At 38.6% G+C, this 19,071-nt stretch overlaps 2 protein-coding genes across 6 annotated transcripts in view; both read right to left on the bottom strand.

Moving 5' to 3' along the window:
- cacna1ba (calcium channel, voltage-dependent, N type, alpha 1B subunit, a) overlaps nucleotides 1-2,481 on the bottom strand; it is a gene marked incomplete at both ends in the record, with an annotated part of 146,297 nt that extends 143,816 nt beyond the window's left edge. The window contains 2 exons of the mRNA XM_079816016.1: nucleotides 146-241; nucleotides 2,206-2,481. Of these exons, the coding sequence (XP_079672142.1) occupies nucleotides 146-241; nucleotides 2,206-2,481 (372 nt within the window). The remainder of the gene's footprint in view (nucleotides 1-145; nucleotides 242-2,205) is intronic.
- A 1,898-nt stretch (nucleotides 2,482-4,379) lies between these two features.
- On the bottom strand, nucleotides 4,380-19,064 carry ehmt1a (euchromatic histone-lysine N-methyltransferase 1a). Of its 5 annotated transcripts, none has more exons than XM_079814331.1 (24): nucleotides 18,932-19,064; nucleotides 17,595-17,661; nucleotides 17,005-17,399; nucleotides 16,212-16,311; nucleotides 16,001-16,107; nucleotides 15,658-15,895; nucleotides 15,129-15,274; nucleotides 14,732-14,875; nucleotides 12,574-12,782; nucleotides 12,351-12,443; nucleotides 12,112-12,194; nucleotides 11,908-12,014; nucleotides 11,361-11,483; nucleotides 11,093-11,194; nucleotides 10,761-10,865; nucleotides 9,515-9,669; nucleotides 7,737-7,904; nucleotides 6,909-7,050; nucleotides 6,735-6,812; nucleotides 6,389-6,504; nucleotides 6,195-6,281; nucleotides 5,560-5,638; nucleotides 5,204-5,379; nucleotides 4,380-5,111 (listed from the first exon to the last, which is right to left on the bottom strand). In XM_079814331.1, exons 2-24 carry the CDS (start codon nucleotides 17,611-17,613, stop codon nucleotides 4,910-4,912), a joined length of 3,174 nt encoding a protein of 1,057 aa, XP_079670457.1. In that variant the 5' UTR covers nucleotides 17,614-17,661; nucleotides 18,932-19,064; the 3' UTR covers nucleotides 4,380-4,909. The 5 variants fall into 5 exon arrangements, with proteins under 5 accessions (XP_079670457.1, XP_079670456.1, XP_079670455.1 ...); XM_079814330.1 differs by having other exon boundaries at nucleotides 17,005-17,402; nucleotides 17,595-18,136; nucleotides 18,245-19,061; XM_079814329.1 differs by having other exon boundaries at nucleotides 17,005-17,402; nucleotides 18,932-19,061.
- Nucleotides 19,065-19,071: the final 7 nt, after the last annotated feature.

The raw sequence follows: 19,071 nt of genomic DNA, 5'->3' as shown, positions 1-19,071 counted from the left end.
AAAGTTAAAACTATCTGCATCTGAACAGAACAAAAACGGATTTTATATGGTAATGCTGCAAAAGAGGCTAATGCATAAACAATAAGGGTGCGCAAAGGATGATTATAAAATTGCAGTGTGATTAATGAGGGAAAGTTCAACTCACCAGCCGCTTTGACATGGGTGTCTTGTCTGAAGCTGGTAAATGCTGCTCTAAGCCCAGTACAATGCAGTTTGCTATGATGGTGGCGAGAATCATGTACTCAAATGGAGTGATGGCGTTAAGGAAAGAGCCCATGGGATATAAATGGTTAGAATTCATTCACAGCAATAGCATGATCACCAAATAATTTTGGAGGCTCAGGCAGAAATCAATAAAGAATAGTACAGAGAACAAATAACTTAAATGTACAGCTTAAATTCACTTGGTGTATCTATGGGAGTTTATATTTAAAACGCACCATATGGTAACTCCAATTAACAAGAATTACTGATAAAAATAATCTCACTTCATCTCAGGTAGTTTATGGCTCAGTCAAGAGCTGTGTGTGAACTGCATCATTCCTCACAAAGCTGCTGGTTAGTGGAGAGGAGGATAATTATTTCCCGTGGCACTCCTCTAAACACATTTGCGTCAGACTAGTAGGCTCATTGTAGTCTGAGCATAAAGACGTTATAAATAAATGGGGGAATTTCATTAATTATACTTAGCGCTTGAGATTGAAAACTGATACTTGAGAACTGGGATAAAACGGGCAACAAAAAAGGATTATGCGTCAAAGTATTTTGGATTAATTTTGTTCAACATGTTCAGATATGTTTGAGTACGATTTCCATTTCTCACAAAACGTGTTTTAGCCACAATTATGGTTCAAACTGATTTTCAGCTCAATCTGATTGAATTTTAATTGGAATGATTGCTCAGGTGAGGTTGGCAGCTGACGTTGTGAGATTTGTTTTGTCCCGTATCTCAAGAGGCAATGATTAGCAATGGTTTGTTTGATGAAAAAAAACTAATTACTTAACTGTTTGTGACTGCAAAGAGCAACGGATCACTTATTTAACATTGGGGGGATGGGTTCGGTCTGTGTTGGCCTTCTAATATAAATAATACAGCCAAGTTGGACATCAAATGGGAAGCCTGCTGCAAATAGAAACATTTTTTGCCAGATAAAACAAGGCAAAAAATGACACCTTTTAAATGCTTGTTTGTTCAAGAAATGTCAAGTTACCAAAATCTAAATGTTCATTATAATCTTTATTCTCTTGTGGTAAACTATCCATGCGCTCAAATGGGCATCCTTCACTTTCGCTTTTCCCTGGGCGAGTTTTAAACACGTAGGCGTTTCAGCACCTTGGAGAGCGACTAAAAACAGCCCCTAAACTGTTCCACGTAAAAGGGAAATACTCCATTTCTCGAAATCATTCCGATTCGGACCCATTCCAATTTGAAGACCGCCGGTTGGGCCTTGGGAATTATATTAGCGCCCATAACTTTTAAGCGCTAAACTGTTCCGCTTAAATTGGCTAGACTATTAATTTTATTGCTTTTGGTCTGTGTCCTTCGACATATGCTGCTGCGAATGCTTTTATATTATAACGTACAGAGTAGCAGGATGTATATCTCAGTTACTTTATGACTGGTATTCCCAGAGGCAAATCTCCTGAGACTGCAGAGCAATTTAGGCAGCCCAATGCAAGAGCTGTTTTGGTTGCCATGAGCGACAGAGACCGAGTCTGGTTTCCTGACTGAAAAGAATCAATACCGCAGTGAATGGATGTGAAAAGGACAAAAAGAATAAAAACTCTAAATGGCATTTCGCGTCACGAGACTTAGCCTACATTAGCCTATATATCAAACAGTCGCGAAATACACTGGGCAAATATAAGCTACTTAAAGAGCTATTTTCCGGGGTTATTTCGTGAAAGGAATATCCGACTGACCCCTCCTGTAGCTAATAATGTTTGCTTCATCAGCGAGACACCACCCTGCATAGGCTACTGCGTGTCACTTATTCAGTCCAATAAGAGTGAACATAACCGACACAACTTTTACATAACAACTTGTATGTTGAATAAAACCATACCTCTGTTTCCACCAAACTTTTGCGATCTTAACTAGCATATTAAAACACCGATAGGTGAAACCGAATTACTGCTGATTACAAACTGCTCTTTTTACAGTCATGTTAGGCTATTTTACCCTCTTACAAGTGCCTGTGATTTGTGTAAAGGATATGGCCACTCTGTTATTTTCTTTGCATATTTCCGAATGATATTATCTTCGCTGAAGATGAAAAGAGATCGGTTAACCGTGAGGCAGTTCTGTTTGACCGGTATTGGGTTGTATATGGCCATTGTCCGGGCTCTTTGGGCCATTGTTTGCTTATACATCCTCGGTCCGGTCGGGGGACCTGGCTGCCGGCTGGCCCCTCTGCCTGGACCCGCTGGAGAGCCACCGCCTCCATACCGGGTCGGGAGATCGTCTTCGAAGCGAGCCATTCCAGAAACGCGCAGATTTGACTATAGAAATCCAAATTCACATCAGACAGAGTGTAAATTAGAAGCATCACAACGCGCGATGTAGTTCCAGCCACGAGTTCTTCTCATCCGCGCAGGTCTGGCATCCACAAGAGCTCAGCCACCACATAGCCTACACAAAGAGTTGCTTAAAGTATTCCAGCCATTCAGAGCACATCTAAACGCATCTCTGTTGTGAAAAGAACGCCAGTTAAAGTTTATCGCTCCACGTTACACAACCCATCAAAAAGCGACCGGTCATATCCAATAATGGTCCTTTTCACGCCTCAATCGGAGGATTTAGATAACCAGCCATGTCATGAAATAAGTCCTATCAGAAAAGGTGCCTTCACAAAGTGTGTTGCGATTGAATGGAGTCAAGCCCACAGATTGTAAGATCCTGCTTCCCTGCGCGCGATGCTGTTGCAGATGCTTCGATGTTTTCCTCCGATCTTGCCTGCACTCTTCGCTCTAACAGATGATAGATAACACGCGCAGTCCGTCGCCCTCGTGTTTTTGTCGTTGAAATGAAAACGAGCAAAGGACATTAACACCCTTTTTCCACTAGACCGTAGCCTGGCAATGAAATTTTAACCAATTTCTGCAGCCGCTGCTTCTTCTAAATCAGATCACGTGACTGGGAAGCAGTCTGTCAGTGGCTCCACCTGTGCCGCTACAGTATCCATGGCACTGGGGCAAGAGGGGAAAATACAGCATGTCCTCGCTTCAGACCCCAGCAGTTCATTAAACAGTTACTCGAATGGTTTTAATGGTTACTTTAAAGCAAGTTAACAATAATCCGGCACATTATAGGGTGCGTCGGTGGGTTTGCAGCTGCACTTCCCACAACTGTAAACAGATCGTTGATTTTAAAAAGGGTGGAACCGCTGTTGGGTGGGGTAAATCAGGACATTATCTCATGACTAACGCCTTTCGGAAGGTCTTCGATCTCTCTCGGATTTAACCCTTCAGCAGCCTAAAGCTGAAGCCTGTAGCCTACTCCTAAAACCCGGAAGAAAATTAGCGTGTTTTTTTGAGACATGGTATCCCACGGGAATTTCTAATGTTTTTTTCTCGATTTAAATAAAATCCAGTTTTACTACATCTCTACTCTCTACTACATAATTTACGTACCTCAAAGTACGTGCTTGATCAATAACCTTTGTAATTGTAGGCTACTCCTTACATAATGCCTTGCAATGTTTTTAAAAGCACACATGCAGTGGATTTGACTTTAAGATAGGCCTATAGCTGCATGACATTTACGTATTTGAACAAAACGTGAAATTTACTTTGAAAAATTATTTGTTTAAAAAAAAGTGTGCTTCAGTGAAATTCAGTGTGCTGACGAATACAAATACTGACAAAAATTGTGCTTTGTTTAATCAATCAAAATACAGTAAAACAAGAATGTTTATTCTATTTGAATATATTTTAAAATGTCATTTATTCCTGTTATGGTAAAGGTGTATTTTTTTGCAGCAAATAGCCTACTCTACATTAGTCTTCAGTGTCACAAGATCCTTATAAGAAATCATTATAATATGCTGATTTGGTGCTCAAGAAACATTTATTATTTTTTAGCAATGTTGAAAATAGTTGTCCTGCTAAATATTTGTTTGAAATGGAAAACTTTTGTGACATTATAAATGTCTTCACTGTCAACATTTTGATACATTTAATGTGTCCTATATATACCACTTTAATATATATTTAATATAATTAATTATATTTGATGGAGTGACAGATGAAGCACACTATGACTGTTACATATACCTGTAATGCATAAACAATTTCATATTGTACTTCAGTGAAATTTGTGTGCTGACGACAGCATGAAAGATGAATGGGCCACAACTAAATTACAAATGACCAAAGTAATCATTTAAAAAACATCACTTTATTTCTTTATTTCTCACAGGTATGACATTAAAATTCTGTGAAATTAAAATTCTTTGTGAAATTTCAATAAAAACAGATTAGAAAAAAGCCCTGATCTCTGCTCCTGAGAAGACGCAGAGTTTAAAAAATGTGTTCATCTGTTCTACTTATTTCATTTTATTCATGATAATCAGCTAGAAACCCTTAGTTTTTAATACCACGTTTTTAAAAATGTATGCCTAAAATGTCTATTAGAAATGTCTATTATGCTAATGTATATATTTTGTACAATTAAGGAGCCGCTTCATCGTCCTAAAAAAAATCCTGTGAGACATGCATTCAGATACAAAAGACCATTGATTAAAAGTCTTATTACAAAATGTCCTCAATGGCACGGTGATCAAATGATGCTGTATCTCTGCACAAATTGTCCTCCCTTGGAGCGGAGATTCAGGAAATGATGCATTGCACTCCTGACCATATTTATTTGTTAAAGGCCTCAGCATATCCTGCTGTATGCGTGGAAGGCTCAAGGTTGAGTAATTGATATAGCCGTGTTAGCTGACTGAATGTGTTCCACCTGAGCAGCGCTCTGATCACCGAGCATTCGGACTGAGCAGTCTGCGTGGTTCTGGCCCGGAACGGTCTCAGAGTATCTACATTTCGCAGAGCCACAGTGACAACGGAAGTACTTTTTCTTAATTTGCCAATAGGTATCACCATAGTCAAACCTGATGAAAGAGAAAAGAATGGATAAATATGACAAACAATAAGCGATAAAAAGCAGTAGAGGTTTATAAAACAATCATTTATAAAGATTTACCCAAGCTCGTTTCCAGCTTGAATAGGCTTGCTTGCATAGAGTGCAATTCGAGGAAAGCGCATGTCCTGGTGTTTGGTGAACACGCGGACAGGGAACAGATTGGGTTCGCAAAGATGATTCATAAACCTACTAACATTACCATAAAATTGGGCATCAATGCAGTAGACCTCTCCAACCTACAAAAAAAGTCACCATTAAATACACACAAATATGAAGCAATTCAAAGGAGGTGTGCTTAAGCTCTATCCGCATATTAATATACTTTAGCGCCCCCTGGAAGTCACAAGTATGAAATGCACTAAATTTGAGGGGGGAAAAAATGCATTTCAGCTCAGAGGACAAACCTCTAAACTTGCCTTATTGTCTAGGTTGAACATGTACGAGTCATTTTCCCGAACATTAGCTTCTCCATCTGAAATGATTTCACCAGCAAACCTGCACACAGAGCAAAATCCTCAAGGCAAAAGTATTGGACCAAAACAGCATGAGATTAATCATGTCTGAATAATTAATAATTCCCCTAATGGCTTTCCTTTGTGTAGAATATTTCACATTAAATTAACATCCTTGACACTGGAGTCAGTAGGAGGGTTCTGGGTGTAATCTTTTCACAGTAAAAGACTTATATACCAGGTTAAAGGGATAGTTCAACCATCACTTACTTACCCTCAAGTTGTTCCAAACCTGTATGAGTTTCTTTCTTCTGTTGAACACAAACTAACACAAACAGTTGACGGTAGCCATTGAAAAAAAAAAAAAAAAAGTTTCGTCAACGGTCTGGTTACCAACATTCTTTAAAATATCTTCTTTTGTGTTCAACAGAAGAAAGAAACTCTTATAGGTTTGGAACAATATGAGGGTGAGTAAATGATGACAATTTTCATTTTTTGGATGAACTATCCCTTAATATTTAGAGACAACTATAATAAGCCATTTAAAACAGTGGTTCTCAACCAGGTGTAAAGCAACTGATCTAAAGAGCGGGACGTACTCGCATACAAAGGTTCCCTCAGGAATATCCTGCAGTGCTCGGACCCCCCAGCCCATCTTCTCAGTCCTAAACACCTGCAGTCTCAACCTGAGGATGAGAAAATAATGAATTTATGAAGAATATGAGTGCATAAATTCAAAATTTACAACACATTCACAGAATATGCAATAATACATATATATTAGTTATATTACTGAAGGCCATTCTGTATCACTCTATTCCGACATGTTCTCCAACAGGAACAGGCGTGGTTACACTCAAACAGCAACGGTGGATCTTTCCTGCAGAACTCTTTCAGCAAGCGGCCATCCTGGGTACCGTGAAATCGTGAATACAGATTTTAAGAATCATTAATATAAGCATTACTCATAACACAAGGCTAAGTTGACATCACAGCATAGTGATGGTTAGTGAGTAGTAACATGTTGTGGAGCAGCTGCAAAAGAGCCGGGACTGGCATCAATTGTTTATATGTCACTATATTATTACCATGTCATTTATTCCGCGCAAGTGAATAATTTAGCACTAGCAGCATCTTACCTTGTCATACCAACAGCGCATGCTGAGCTGGCCACAGATACAGCTGCTAGACGCACAGTCATCTTTACAACTACAGTGCTATTCCAGTGAGTGAGAGAGAGAGATGAGCATTTCATTTAGCTATAATAACAGCATTTACCGTGTTATGGCTTTTGCACTATGACAGCCTCTTACCTGTAAGTGAGTTATGTTTTCGTCTATATTTACTTGAGATGTAAAACAGTTCTCTGGAACATATTTGAAGTTGGGGCAGGGCTCATGGTCCACCCCATTCACGCAGGGCACAGGGATGTCCTCGTAGCCTCGGGACACATCTCTGAAACACCACACACAACAGACCCACAAGTGACATAAGATTTCTCCACATTCTGTGTCAAATATTTAACGTATATTGAGGCCAATCTTCCTTCTAGGCTGCACCCGTTCAGAAATGTGTGGAAACTATAGATTTCTTGAAGTCGAGCTAAATGAATGGGGATAGTGATTCAGCTGTAGACAGTTTTTATTGATTTTCAGTATGGATCTGAAGGTGCAACTTGTTTGGAAATATGCAGTACTGATTCATTAAATTCATAGGATTTTCAAATGCAATATCAATCGAGAGAAGCACAAATAATACGTCTCACAAAACATGGAATTTTTCAACTTTTGGTGTATTATCAATATAAACTTATCTTGCCAAAAGTTGTTTGATTTTTTCTTGAATCATCTCAAGAAAAGAAAAAAACTGTAAAAAGTAATACATCTAGATCAGGGGTTCTTAACTAGGGGGCCAGGGCCGACTATTAATATAGTAATCTAACTAGCTAAAAAAACATAATATCAAAGCATAAACTAAAATAATATTTGCTTTTATTTTGCTTTTTTTATTGAAGAACATAAACTTAAGACAAACTAAATAAAAACTCCATAAAAACTCTGACAACATCAACAAGGTGCTTGGAGAAAGAACAGAACTTCCCTGATCTGATCCAAGATTTAATCCACGCATTTTTGCATTACCTGCAGATGAGTCTCTCTCTGAGGCTGTCTCTGCCTCTTCTAGCATCTGTCAGCTTCTTATTGGTGTTCAGGATTGTCCACATCTTGGAATTTATAATACAGCAGTCCAAAGGAGTCTCGCCATCCCTGTTCTTCAGATTTACATCTGCTCCTCGAGACAGAAACAGCCTAGAGACAAAGCTTCAGATTATTCCTGTGCAACTGACAGATTCAGCCACAAACCTTTGTCAGTTCTCTGATTATACAGACATTAGTGCCGTGACACACCAAGTCGACGGTCAGCTGTCGGCCAACGTCGTTGGACTAGTTTCTGCAGAGTGTCCAACACGTTGGTTGTAGTTAGGTTCACGACGACGGCAGTTCAGCTTATTCAGCATGTTGAGATCACTCTGTTTATGGTTCACTGTTTACGGTTTGTATATCGGGAGTCCTAGTTTTGGTTTATCTTTTAGAATGACGAATATATAGGCTACTGATACCTAGGGTTGGGTACTACCAACCGGTATGTAACTGGACTGAATCAGAACGCAGATTTCGGTGCCTCATATCGGTGCCACTTAAGTTCAAATGCGCTTTCGCGCTTTGGCTGGCGCCGAGCCAGAGACAGAGACAGACGCAAAATAAAGCTGAACCTTGAAGCTGGTTTGTAGCATACCAAGAATACTGACTACTTTGCTGTTATTAGTACTGTAGTGTAACTGTTATTTAGTGTTAAATTAGGCCTGTTGTAGTTGGGTTAGGTGGCTTAGGTTTTTACTGTGAATTTGTTAAGTAAATTGTGTTTTGTATTTATTTATATATTTAAGTATACTTTAAACTTTTAATAAATGGTTCAATTTAAATAATAATAAAAAATTCAATAAAAAGCCTTTTCATTAATGTCATCTACCTCGTTTTGTGGCTTTTTTTAAAAAAAAATTAAGAATCGGTTCAGGCACCGGTACCGTTTTAAAAGTATCGGTTTGGCACCGGTATATAAAAAAAAAAAAAAAAAAAAAAAAAAAGATACCAACCCTACTGATACCTACTGCTATAGACAGTTATTTCTTTACACACAGTACTAGTTCAAGCACAGCTTTATGTCGCAAGTGCAGTTGACGTGAGGTGACAACACACACAGTTGCCGTTTCTCTGCGCTAGTTCTTTGACATTGGCTTGGTGTGTCACGGCCTTTAGATAAATTCAGGGATTCCCAAACTGGAAGATTAGTGAGCTGAAGAAAAGCCTATATTGAAGTAAATCATTAAAAATGCTAAATTAAAATATTGTACATTAAAAAACAATCAAAGTTAAACAGTTAAAAAAATGGTTTTGTTTGCCTGCATGTCATGTGACCATTAACCAACATCAGAGGTTGTGAATATGCAAATTAAATTTAAAATCTCGGGAAGTGATTCAAGCAAATATTTTAGATCAAAGGGGTTCGGCTGACCAAAAAAAAAGTTTGGGAATCCCAGGATTAATCTATTCATTCTGTATAAGATGTTTAGATGTATGTTAATAGGGAGCATAACACAGGGACAGTGTAAATAGGAGGTGGACCTCTAGTAAAAAATGAATGAGACCAAAATTAAGGTCAATATATTTTGGAAATTTCAGTCATTAATTCAAGCAGATATGAGATGTACTTGTATGCCTATAGCCTACAAATAAACCTAGTGTGTTTCTTTGTTACTCAGATGGCCTAGAGTGAACTAACTTTCCTCAAAGTGAACATTAATAGTTCCTTTATATTTCAGGGTCTTGCTCCCAGTCATCTAGGTATACGCTACACTTACATTACACAGTCCAGCTGGTTCTGTCTGACAGCAATGTGGAGAGGTGAGTCTCCATGGATGTTCACAGCATGTAGGTCAGATCTCTTGTCAAGCAGCAGCTGAGCAATCTCATCACAGCCAGAAAACGCTGCCCAGTGGAGGCAGACATTCTCCTCCTGGAAATCAGACCACAAACAACATTCATCTCTGGCTGATATATTCTCAAATCCATGGGTATACACTACCATTCAAAGGTTTGAGGTCAATACGATTTTTGAAAGTAGTCTCTAATACTCACAAAGGGCCGGTTCACACAGAACGCTGTTAAAAACGCTGTTTTTTGCTGTTTAAATCGCGAACCACAGGTCAGCAGAATGAAAAAAGGACAAGGTCTAGAGCAGTGGTTTTCAAACCTGTTTTCAAAACTAAATTTTGTGTGTCTCCTTTGTTTATCACACCTGATTCAACTCATCAGCTCATCAGTAGAGACTGCAAGAACTAAATTGGATGTGTCTGATAAGGGAGACCCAGGGCTGGGGTGCCTCCAGGACAGGTTTGAAAACCCCTGGTCTAGAGATGAATTTTTAACACTTTCACTTTTAACTTGAGCACTGTCACGCGTGAAATGCTGCAAAAGATGCGAGTGCAATGGTTAAAGACATCCGTCTAGCGCGTGTTTACATTGAAAAACAATGGAAAAGTAGTGCAGTGGAACGAAAAAAAAAACGGCTTCTTTGTGAACGCATTTATTTGGTAAAAAAAATACTACACTAATATTGTGACATATTACAATTTAAAATAACGGTTTTATATTTTAATATATTTCAAAAGTAATGTGATAGCAAAACTGTGATAGCAAAGCTACATTTTCAGCAGCATTACTCCTTTAGTGTCACATGATCCTTCAGAAACCATTCTAATATGCTGATTTGGTGCTCAATCATTTTCTATTATTAGCAATGTTGAAAAGAGTTCTGCTGTTTAATACGTTTTTTTTAGGATTCTAAGACAAAAAGAAAAAGGTCAAAAGAATTTTCTGAATATTTGAAATGGAAATTCTTTTTTAACTTAATGCATCTATGCTGAATAAATACATTCATTTATTTTTTAAAAATTTACTAAACCCAATCTTGCATGTTCACCGTCAGATTGTTCCACGAGAAAATATTTGTAGACAGTGATGCGTTCATGCAGTCTGATTTTAAAGATCATCAAACAAGGTGAGATAAATAAGTACATAAAAAGGCTGAAACACGCGGACACAGACCTTATCTCTTATTTGGACATCAGCTCCTGCCAAGATCAGCATCTTCACCTGCTCTAAACGCATATTCTCAGTTGCCCAGGTAAGAGGAGCCCATCCGCCATCATCCTGACCAGAGGAACCCATAGACCCATAATTATCACAATCCCTTTAATAAAAGCACCGAAGCGCTCCAGTATCCATACAGCATCTAACAGTGGGTAATTCTGCAGTTGAGTACTACATCCTCAAAATAAAACTAACAAATGAAAAATTTAATTTACTGGTAAATAATACATATGGCATATACACAGAATTTATATTTATACACTAATAGCAAACTTGTGCAGTGTTACCTTACAGTTGACGTCTATGGATGCCATGGAGAGGAGATACTGCAGCACACCTGTGTGTCCTCCTCTGGCTGCCAAATGAAGACATGTGGAGCCTCTCATATCCTGTAAGTTGAAGACCTGAATTAATAGATTTTAGACATGCAAAAGCCTCGGCATACACATGGCATACAGTTGCTTACCTCATTAACTCAGCATGTAGTACAAGAGAACCGTAGCAAAACATTTTGTATTTCATAGTTGACTGACAGATAAAGGGCTGCCATCGTACCTTATGACCAGTAGAAGCACCAGCTTTCAGCAAGTATTTCACTGTTTCTAGATGATTGTTCACACAGGCGTACATCAGAGGAGTTCTCTGCTCCACATCACACATGTCCAGGTTTGCACCAGCCTTAAGAAAAATAAAGAGATCAGTATTCATTAGAGCACATTTTATTATATGTAAATATAAATATATATATATATAAAATAAAAGTAATTTAAGTTAATAAACATGTTATATAACGTAATGGCATTAGACACTTCACAAGACCATTCAAACATTTGGGGGCAAGTTGTTTTTTTTGTTTTGTTTTCTTAAAGAAAGAAATTAATTTTGCAATTAATAGTACAATTCCTGAGAATTTTCAATTACAGTAACGAGAGTATTTGTAATTCGTTACTTTACACCACTGGATCCAATAAATGCATATGCTCTTGGTGAGTATAAAAGGCTTCTATCAAAAACAAAAAAACCTAACTGGCTTTTTAACAGCAGTGTATATTTAAAGGAACATAGATGATCTTTGAATGTGCTTTGTTAACATATGCAGTACCTGCACTAGTATATGACAGATCTCTTTATGGCCCTCCTCGGCAGCACAATGCAGGGAAGTCTTTCTCTTTTCGCTGTCCATCCGCAAGTTTGGGTCCACACCTTCTACTGATTACCATCACAACAACCACACTTATCAATCACAAAGCTTTTTGTACCATCATGCATATATATATAAAAACAAATTGCCTGAGAAATGTCTTACCCAGCATATGCAAGATCCTCTGGAGCTCTCCTCTCTTAGCAGAGAAATAAAGCTGCTTTGGGGGCAGCTTGAATTTCTTATACCTTTAAAAATATGCAATAATTATTTTAAGTTAAGGTAAAAAAACAAGTCTCCAAATGGTGAAGAGTCAAATAAAAATGTATTTACTTAATATATTAACTTATTTAAAAATACAGGACATGACAAAGATATTAGTGATGAAAGACAGGGATGCTTACTTCCCATCCTCCAGTGCATTTAAAACGCTTTCCATTGATTCTTTAGCAGGGTCAACAGCTCCACCAACAGTTACAGAGTCCAGTTTAGCCCTGCTGTGAGAAACAATCATAACTAATAAATAACAAAGCAACCAGAGAGAGCAAACATCACAACATTAGACAAGTGAAATAAGCTGGGAACAGGTACAGTTAAACACAATCAAACACCAGGATCTAAACTTACTCCATTAAGGCGGTGTCTCTTTTGTGTGCAGGCACAGCAGCTGTTGGCACCGCAGTAACACAGTCAGGTTTAGGGATCGTGACCTCCTTAGCATGACTAGCCTCCTCGCCGCAGTGGGGGCAGTAGACCTGTCCTCTGATCAGAGACGCACAGCGCCGGTGAAAGCGGTGAGAGATGTTCCCATCTGGCTGACATTCCATAAACGTCCCCTGGATTAAACAGACCACTATAATATTAGTTTTGCCATTTCAGTCTTTCAGGGATTAATGTCCATAACTGAACTATTAAAGGTGCACTCAGTAATATTTCATCATTAAAAAGTGTAGCCCCTAAAGGAATTAAAAGCATTTTTTTTAAATCATGCACACCCACGAGAATAGTCATATCAGTGTGCTAAAACACTAATTAATCATGGCTGACTGCTAATAGCTGATAAAATGTGATAATTGCACATTTCTATAACGGCATCCCAAGGCCAACACAGAAACTGTTCCCCTGTTTATTAGAACAAAAAAATATGATAATTGCACTGTTTAAAAAAAATACATTCATAATGTTTTTTGCTTCTAAAAAAAAATCACTTCATACACCACTCATTTAAAAAAAAAAAAAAGAAATGAGTAACTTTCATTTAGCAAGGATGCATTTAATTGATCAAAAAGTAGCAAAAAAGGTATTTCAAATAAATGCAGTTCTTTCGAACTTTATATTTATCAAAGGATCCTAAAAAATGTCACATTTCCAGAAAAGATTTGAAACAACATTGTCAATAAGAAATATTTCTTAAAGGAACACTACACTTTTTTTGAAAATAGGCTCATTTTCCAACTCCCCTAGAGTTAAACAGTTGACTTTTACCGTTTTTGAATCCATTCAGCCAGTCTCAGAGTCTGGCGGTAGCACTTTTAGCGTAGCTTAGCATGGATCATTGAATCTGATTAGACCGTTAGCATCCCGATCAAAAATGACCAAAGAGTTTTGATATATTTTCCTATTTAAGACTTGAGTCTTCTGTAGGTGCATCGTGTACTAAGACCGAAAGAAAATGAAAAGTTGTGATTTTCTAGACCGATATGACTAGGAACTATACTCATTCCTGCGTAATAATCAAGGAACTTTTCTGCCGTACCATGGGTGCAACGGCACATTTATATTATTATTTATATTTTCAGGCGCTATGTAATACCACTGCACTCATGGTACGGCAGCAAAGTTCCTTGATTATTACGCAGGAATGAGAGTATAGTTCCTAGCTAGACTGGGTAAACCCAGCCTGATCTGCCGGCGATTTGGAAACCTGTACATTAATTTATCCTGCGTCTGTTACACATTTGCGGGAACCAATCACAGACTGGCTTATTAACACAATGACGGATATAGAAGGGATGGATCGATGCCCGTTGATCACGCCTCTTGTGGTCTGATTGGTTGAAGGACTAATCGATTGCGTACAAACAGCATTTGAATAATGCTTGTTGATCACGCATCTTTTGCAATAGAAAATACAGACTGTCAGAGAATCTTAAAAGATTAAGCTTGGTCTGGTGATAGCCAGACAAGTTCCTAGTCATATCGGTCTAGAAAATCGCAATTTTTTATTTTTCGTCAGTCTTAGTACACGATGTAACTACAGAAGAGTCAAGTTTTAAATAGGAAAAATATCAAAACTCTTTGGTCATTTTTTTGGAGCGAGATGCTAACGGTCCAATCAGATTCAATTATCTATGCTAAGCTATGCTAAAAGTGCTACTGCCAGACCCGGAAATCAGCTCAATGGATTCTAAAATGGTAAAACTCAACAGTTTAACTCTAGGGGAGTTGGAAAATTAGCCTATTTTCAAAAAAAGTGGAGTGTTCCTTTAAGCACCAAATAAGCATATAAAGGCTAAATCACACCGCACTGACAAATTGGCGTTTGTCAGATCATGGAATGTCTGAGAAGTGATGTACTGTAATCTAATGATTATCCGTGTTTGTCGCCATCTGTCAATGCTGAGTGAATTGGCCTTTAGAATGATTTCTGAAGGATCATGTGACACTGAAGACTAATGACTGCCAAAAGAGTAATGGCTGCTAAAATGTTGCTTTGCCATCACAGGAGTGAATTAACATAACTTTTGACTCCAAACTTTTGAAGGGTTGTGTATTTTTCACTCACAGCCCTGCAGAAGAAACCACAGCCTGGGCAGCTCTGGTGTTTCACCATGCCTGCACGATGATCCTCACACAGCACAAGTAATGGAATCCTCAGAGAGGGACGCATCATTTCCTGCTTCAGAATCACCTTCCGACATAAACTCAACTAGAGAGAGAAAACCATATTGTCCAAATCATGTCCACTTTCTTGAAATCTATTAATCATTTAGTTATTCAAACACATTAGTATAATACTATCACAGAGAAATTGCAATATGCTACCGTTATTGTCACACAAGTGTGAACGCAACTCTATTTAGCACCCTAAAAATGACCGTTGCAGCAGTGTGAATGTAGCCAGTGAGTTCATTTTGTAACCTTTTGCAGATGGAAAATAAAAGAGGTGAAGCAAGTTCTACCTTTCCATCCACACTCTCTACAGCCATGCACTTGCCCTCAGCCAATGTTACTACATCCTGGTTCTTTGGTGTCTCCATACGACAGCTACACAGTGGAGGTTCCAACGTGTCATCAGCCTCCATGTTCTCTTTATCCTCCGGCAAACCTGATGAACACAAAAACCACCTGCACTGTTCATTTTAAGTATAAATAACTGGGTTAAGTACTTGAAAGTGGATCTCTTACTATTTTGGCTACTAGAACGTCCTATGCACTAAACTCTTCCTTCTTGCACTATTTCTTCTATCTAATATTAGATTAAGCGAATGCCCAACAAAAAGGTTGTTTATTTTTACACAAGGGTCTGCGTGCATGTTGCTATGTGATCTTACTGCCTGTCTGAAACCTGTCTTTGCTCATTCTGAGAACAACCTATCAGATGAAAACAAACAGACATACGCATTTCATGAGGTGGCAGCATGAGATGCATAAGAAGCAAGCAAGAAGTGGACCTCAATTCTATTGCCTTCATGTGCAGATATCATCTACCTGTGGGAATTGCTGCGAACATGCTGTCATGAGCAAGAGCATGTAGAGGCAGCTCTGTGTATTCTTCAGCGTGGCCTTGTGGAACGTCCTCCATTTCCTCCTTCTTGTGCAGTTCGGCTGCATTGTCTCCCTCATCCCTTGAAGTTTGCGTCTCTGGTTTTTCAGGACTAACAATATTTTTGAATGCCTCCTCAATGGACATCTGTACACCTTTGGATCCAACTGTATGTGATGCCACCTGCAGGGTTCGGAAACAAAGATCTTAAATGTTCACATTTAACTTGAGACGGAAGACTCTATTTCACACACATGGAAGTAGTCTCTAATGTGCTAGATATCAGACCTGCGCATTTGAGGAGGACAACGAGACATTCGGTTTCTTGGACACTTTCGGTTTCTTTTTGGGAACAAAATTATACAAGCCCATTTTTCGTTTCTTCTTCTTGGAGGCTGCAGAAGAATACAAACAAAGGGGCACGCCATTTGTTTTACTCTCTTGTGTTGTAAACAAAGAGAATTTAATTCAGCTTAGCTTTATAGCTAAACATCCCCACCTGTTTGTGTTGAGTCTTTGAGTTCCTGAGGTAAACTGAGATGCTGTGTGGGTGAGGACTCCACGTCTCTCTCATTCACGCTTTTCTCTCTGTTCATTGTCTTTGCACGTCATTGCATTAACAAAAACAGACATATACATATAATATATGAGTCTTTTTTCAGAAAATTTGGGGGCAGAATTTTTTTTTTTAAAGAAATTAATACTTTTAATCAGTTAAGATGCATTAGATTGGTCCAACGTGACAGTAAAGATATTTATAATGTTACAGAAAACTATTTTAAGCTGTGAAAATAACAACAAATGTTTATAAGCACCAAATCAGCATATTAGAATGATTTCTGAAGAATCATGCAGCTGAAGACTAGTGTTTCACAATGTTACTCTTGCTGAAATAAATGCGTCCTTAGTGAGCATAAGACAAATGACCCTATTTGACCCTATACTGACCTTAAACCGTTGAAAGGTAGTAGTGCATATGTAAGAATTAAGAAATGTATGCAAGCCATTAATTGGGTTTTGTTTTCATTACTATCAGGGGTTGATGAGGGGGGGCATTACTAAGGTACTCATTAAACCTATTCATTGGGATCAGTGGAGAGGGGGTCCACCCATACATTTTTTCTGGCCCCATGAATTTTACTACCCACCAGTACAAATCTCCAACCACATTCAGAAATGTCTGTTCGTCCCCCGCACTTTTTTGAAAATAATCAACAATCATGTACTATGATGCCTACATGCAACCAAGCAACTACAAAGTAAATAACATAAGCAAGCAAACAGCAGGCTACCTTCAGAGCAGATGGAGCTGGTGCTGATCTAACCATCGTTTTCCAAGCCAAACGTGGAGGTTTCACAGCCTTAAACTCCTCCGGCTCTCTCTGAGCATCCCCTTCGTGTCTGGCTGCAGGTACCAACAAAGTAGGGATGCTCTTGGCAGCATTACCAGACTCAGAACTCTGTGTTTCTGGAGCATCTTGTTTATCTTGCTGGATAGAGCCATGATTTCCTGAGATCATGTTTTCAGCTGCTGGCTTGAGGGATGTCTGACCAGAGGGAAGCTGAAAGCTAGGCCCCATGCTCTTCCTTTTGCCTGGAAAGCTCTGTTGTTTACCAGCTTTTGGAGCAGCACCTAAGGATTTAGGCTTCCTGCCTCTTTTTGGAGGGTCCGCAGGGTTGTCCATACCTACTGAAATATAAAACATTAAGGTATGTAAACAAAGTGCATTGAAAAAAAAAAGTAAATGTAAATGTAATATTCCCTATGTGAATAATATCTGGCGGGAAAAAAAACAGACAGACACTGTTGTGTCTAAAAATGCATTAATGATAGGAATGTAATTATTTAGAACATTAATAACTTTGAAATCAATTAACTCGCCTTTCTTGGACTTGGCCATGGCAGGGGTAACCTGGAGCAATCCAAGACCACCTCCAAGCTCCTTCCTCTATGAGAATTTACAGTGTTAGATTTGAAAAGAGAACAATAATTGATTACTTTTTTATTGATTTTCACAATTTAACATTTAATATCTGAGGTGGAAGTTGTCTCTAGCTTCAAATACCTGGGGGTACATATCAACGACAACCTCACTTGAAAAACCAACTGCAGCAGCCTGGTAAAAAAGGCACACCAGAGGCTGTGTTTTCTGAGGAGGCTTAAACGGGCGGGCTTGGGAACTACAGTCCTTACATCTTTTTATAGGTGTGTGGTGGAGAGCATTCTCACCTTGTGTGTTAGAGTGTGGTATGAGAACTACTCTGTTACAGATAGGATGGGAATGCCCTACAACGTGTGGTTAAGTCGGCAGAGAAAATTGTTGGATGCAGTCTCCCGGCAATCAGTGACATATACATCAACAGATGCAGGACTAGGGCTGCCAGAATTATGAAAGACTTCTCCTCCCCCCCCCAGCATCAGAACTAGAACACCCAGGTTAAAGTACAGCTTCCTTCCAGATGCTGTTAGACTTGTCAACTCCGCCACACTACAGAACTGAAAAACTTAACTTTTTGTGTCTTAAAAGTTACGTTGAATTGTATTACAATGCTGCACCTTTTTCAGGTTTTAGTGTGTATATATGCATGCTTGATTGGTTATTGTATCTATTTGTATTTATTTATGACGAGTAGTTGTTATTTATTTGTGAGTGGTTTTGAAGCAGACCTCAGTACCTAATTTCGTTCCAGCTCATGTCCCATGTTTTTGGAATGACAATAAAAATCCTTAATTCTTAATCTAAAAATAAATGTGACCAATTAACACAAAACTACTTTTCAAAACATACGTATTATTATTATTTTGTATGCTTGCAGTCTACCGGTAATGGTTATTTATTAGAATGTAAAAAGGCAGAAATAGAGCAATTACGGTTATATATATATTAGTGTAAGCTGCCTACCTAGAGCATTTTGGCCATCAAATGCTGCCTGATTACATATCTCACTAGATTGAGATACCGCCAACAAATCTGTATCTTTGGCACTCTAAAACGCTAGATTCGACAGCCTCGTCTTATTAACTGAGAAACATAACAAAATTTGTTTATTTTTATGTCGGATGCAGCGCGCTCACTGTGGGAGGAATTACAATGAACAACATGAAACAATGTAGCTAACACAACACGCTCATGACACCAGCACGAAAAAATGCATGCACCTACAAATACAACAACATGGGACATTTATTCACAAAAAAACTGCTTTGCTTATACTTACCCGTTAACTTATGATGGTTTGCATTTTTGTTAAATAAGGTTCATTCCGAAAGTTTAGAGGTTTGTTTTCCTCTCTTCACTTCCCTGCTACATGCGCCCTGCGACTGTCATGTGACCACACCGCGCCCTCTACTGGTGAGG

Source organism: Gobio gobio (assembly GCF_949357685.1).
Source record: "Gobio gobio genome assembly, chromosome: 4".
In the NCBI taxonomy this organism is placed as follows: Eukaryota; Metazoa; Chordata; class Actinopteri; order Cypriniformes; family Gobionidae; genus Gobio; species Gobio gobio.
The sequence above is the reverse complement of the archived record's forward strand: the minus strand, read 5'-3'. Positions and strand labels throughout refer to the sequence as shown.

Excerpts from the sequence above, each read along its gene's own strand:
- ehmt1a (XM_079814330.1), bottom strand. Across the intron at positions 6,813-6,908 it reads AAAACATAACTCACTTACAG|CACTGTAGTTGTAAAGATGA; the intron begins GTAAGAGGCTGT and ends TCACTGGAATAG. Across the intron at positions 5,639-6,194 it reads GAGGGAACCTTTGTATGCGA|GTTTGCTGGTGAAATCATTT; the intron begins GTACGTCCCGCT and ends CTCTGTGTGCAG.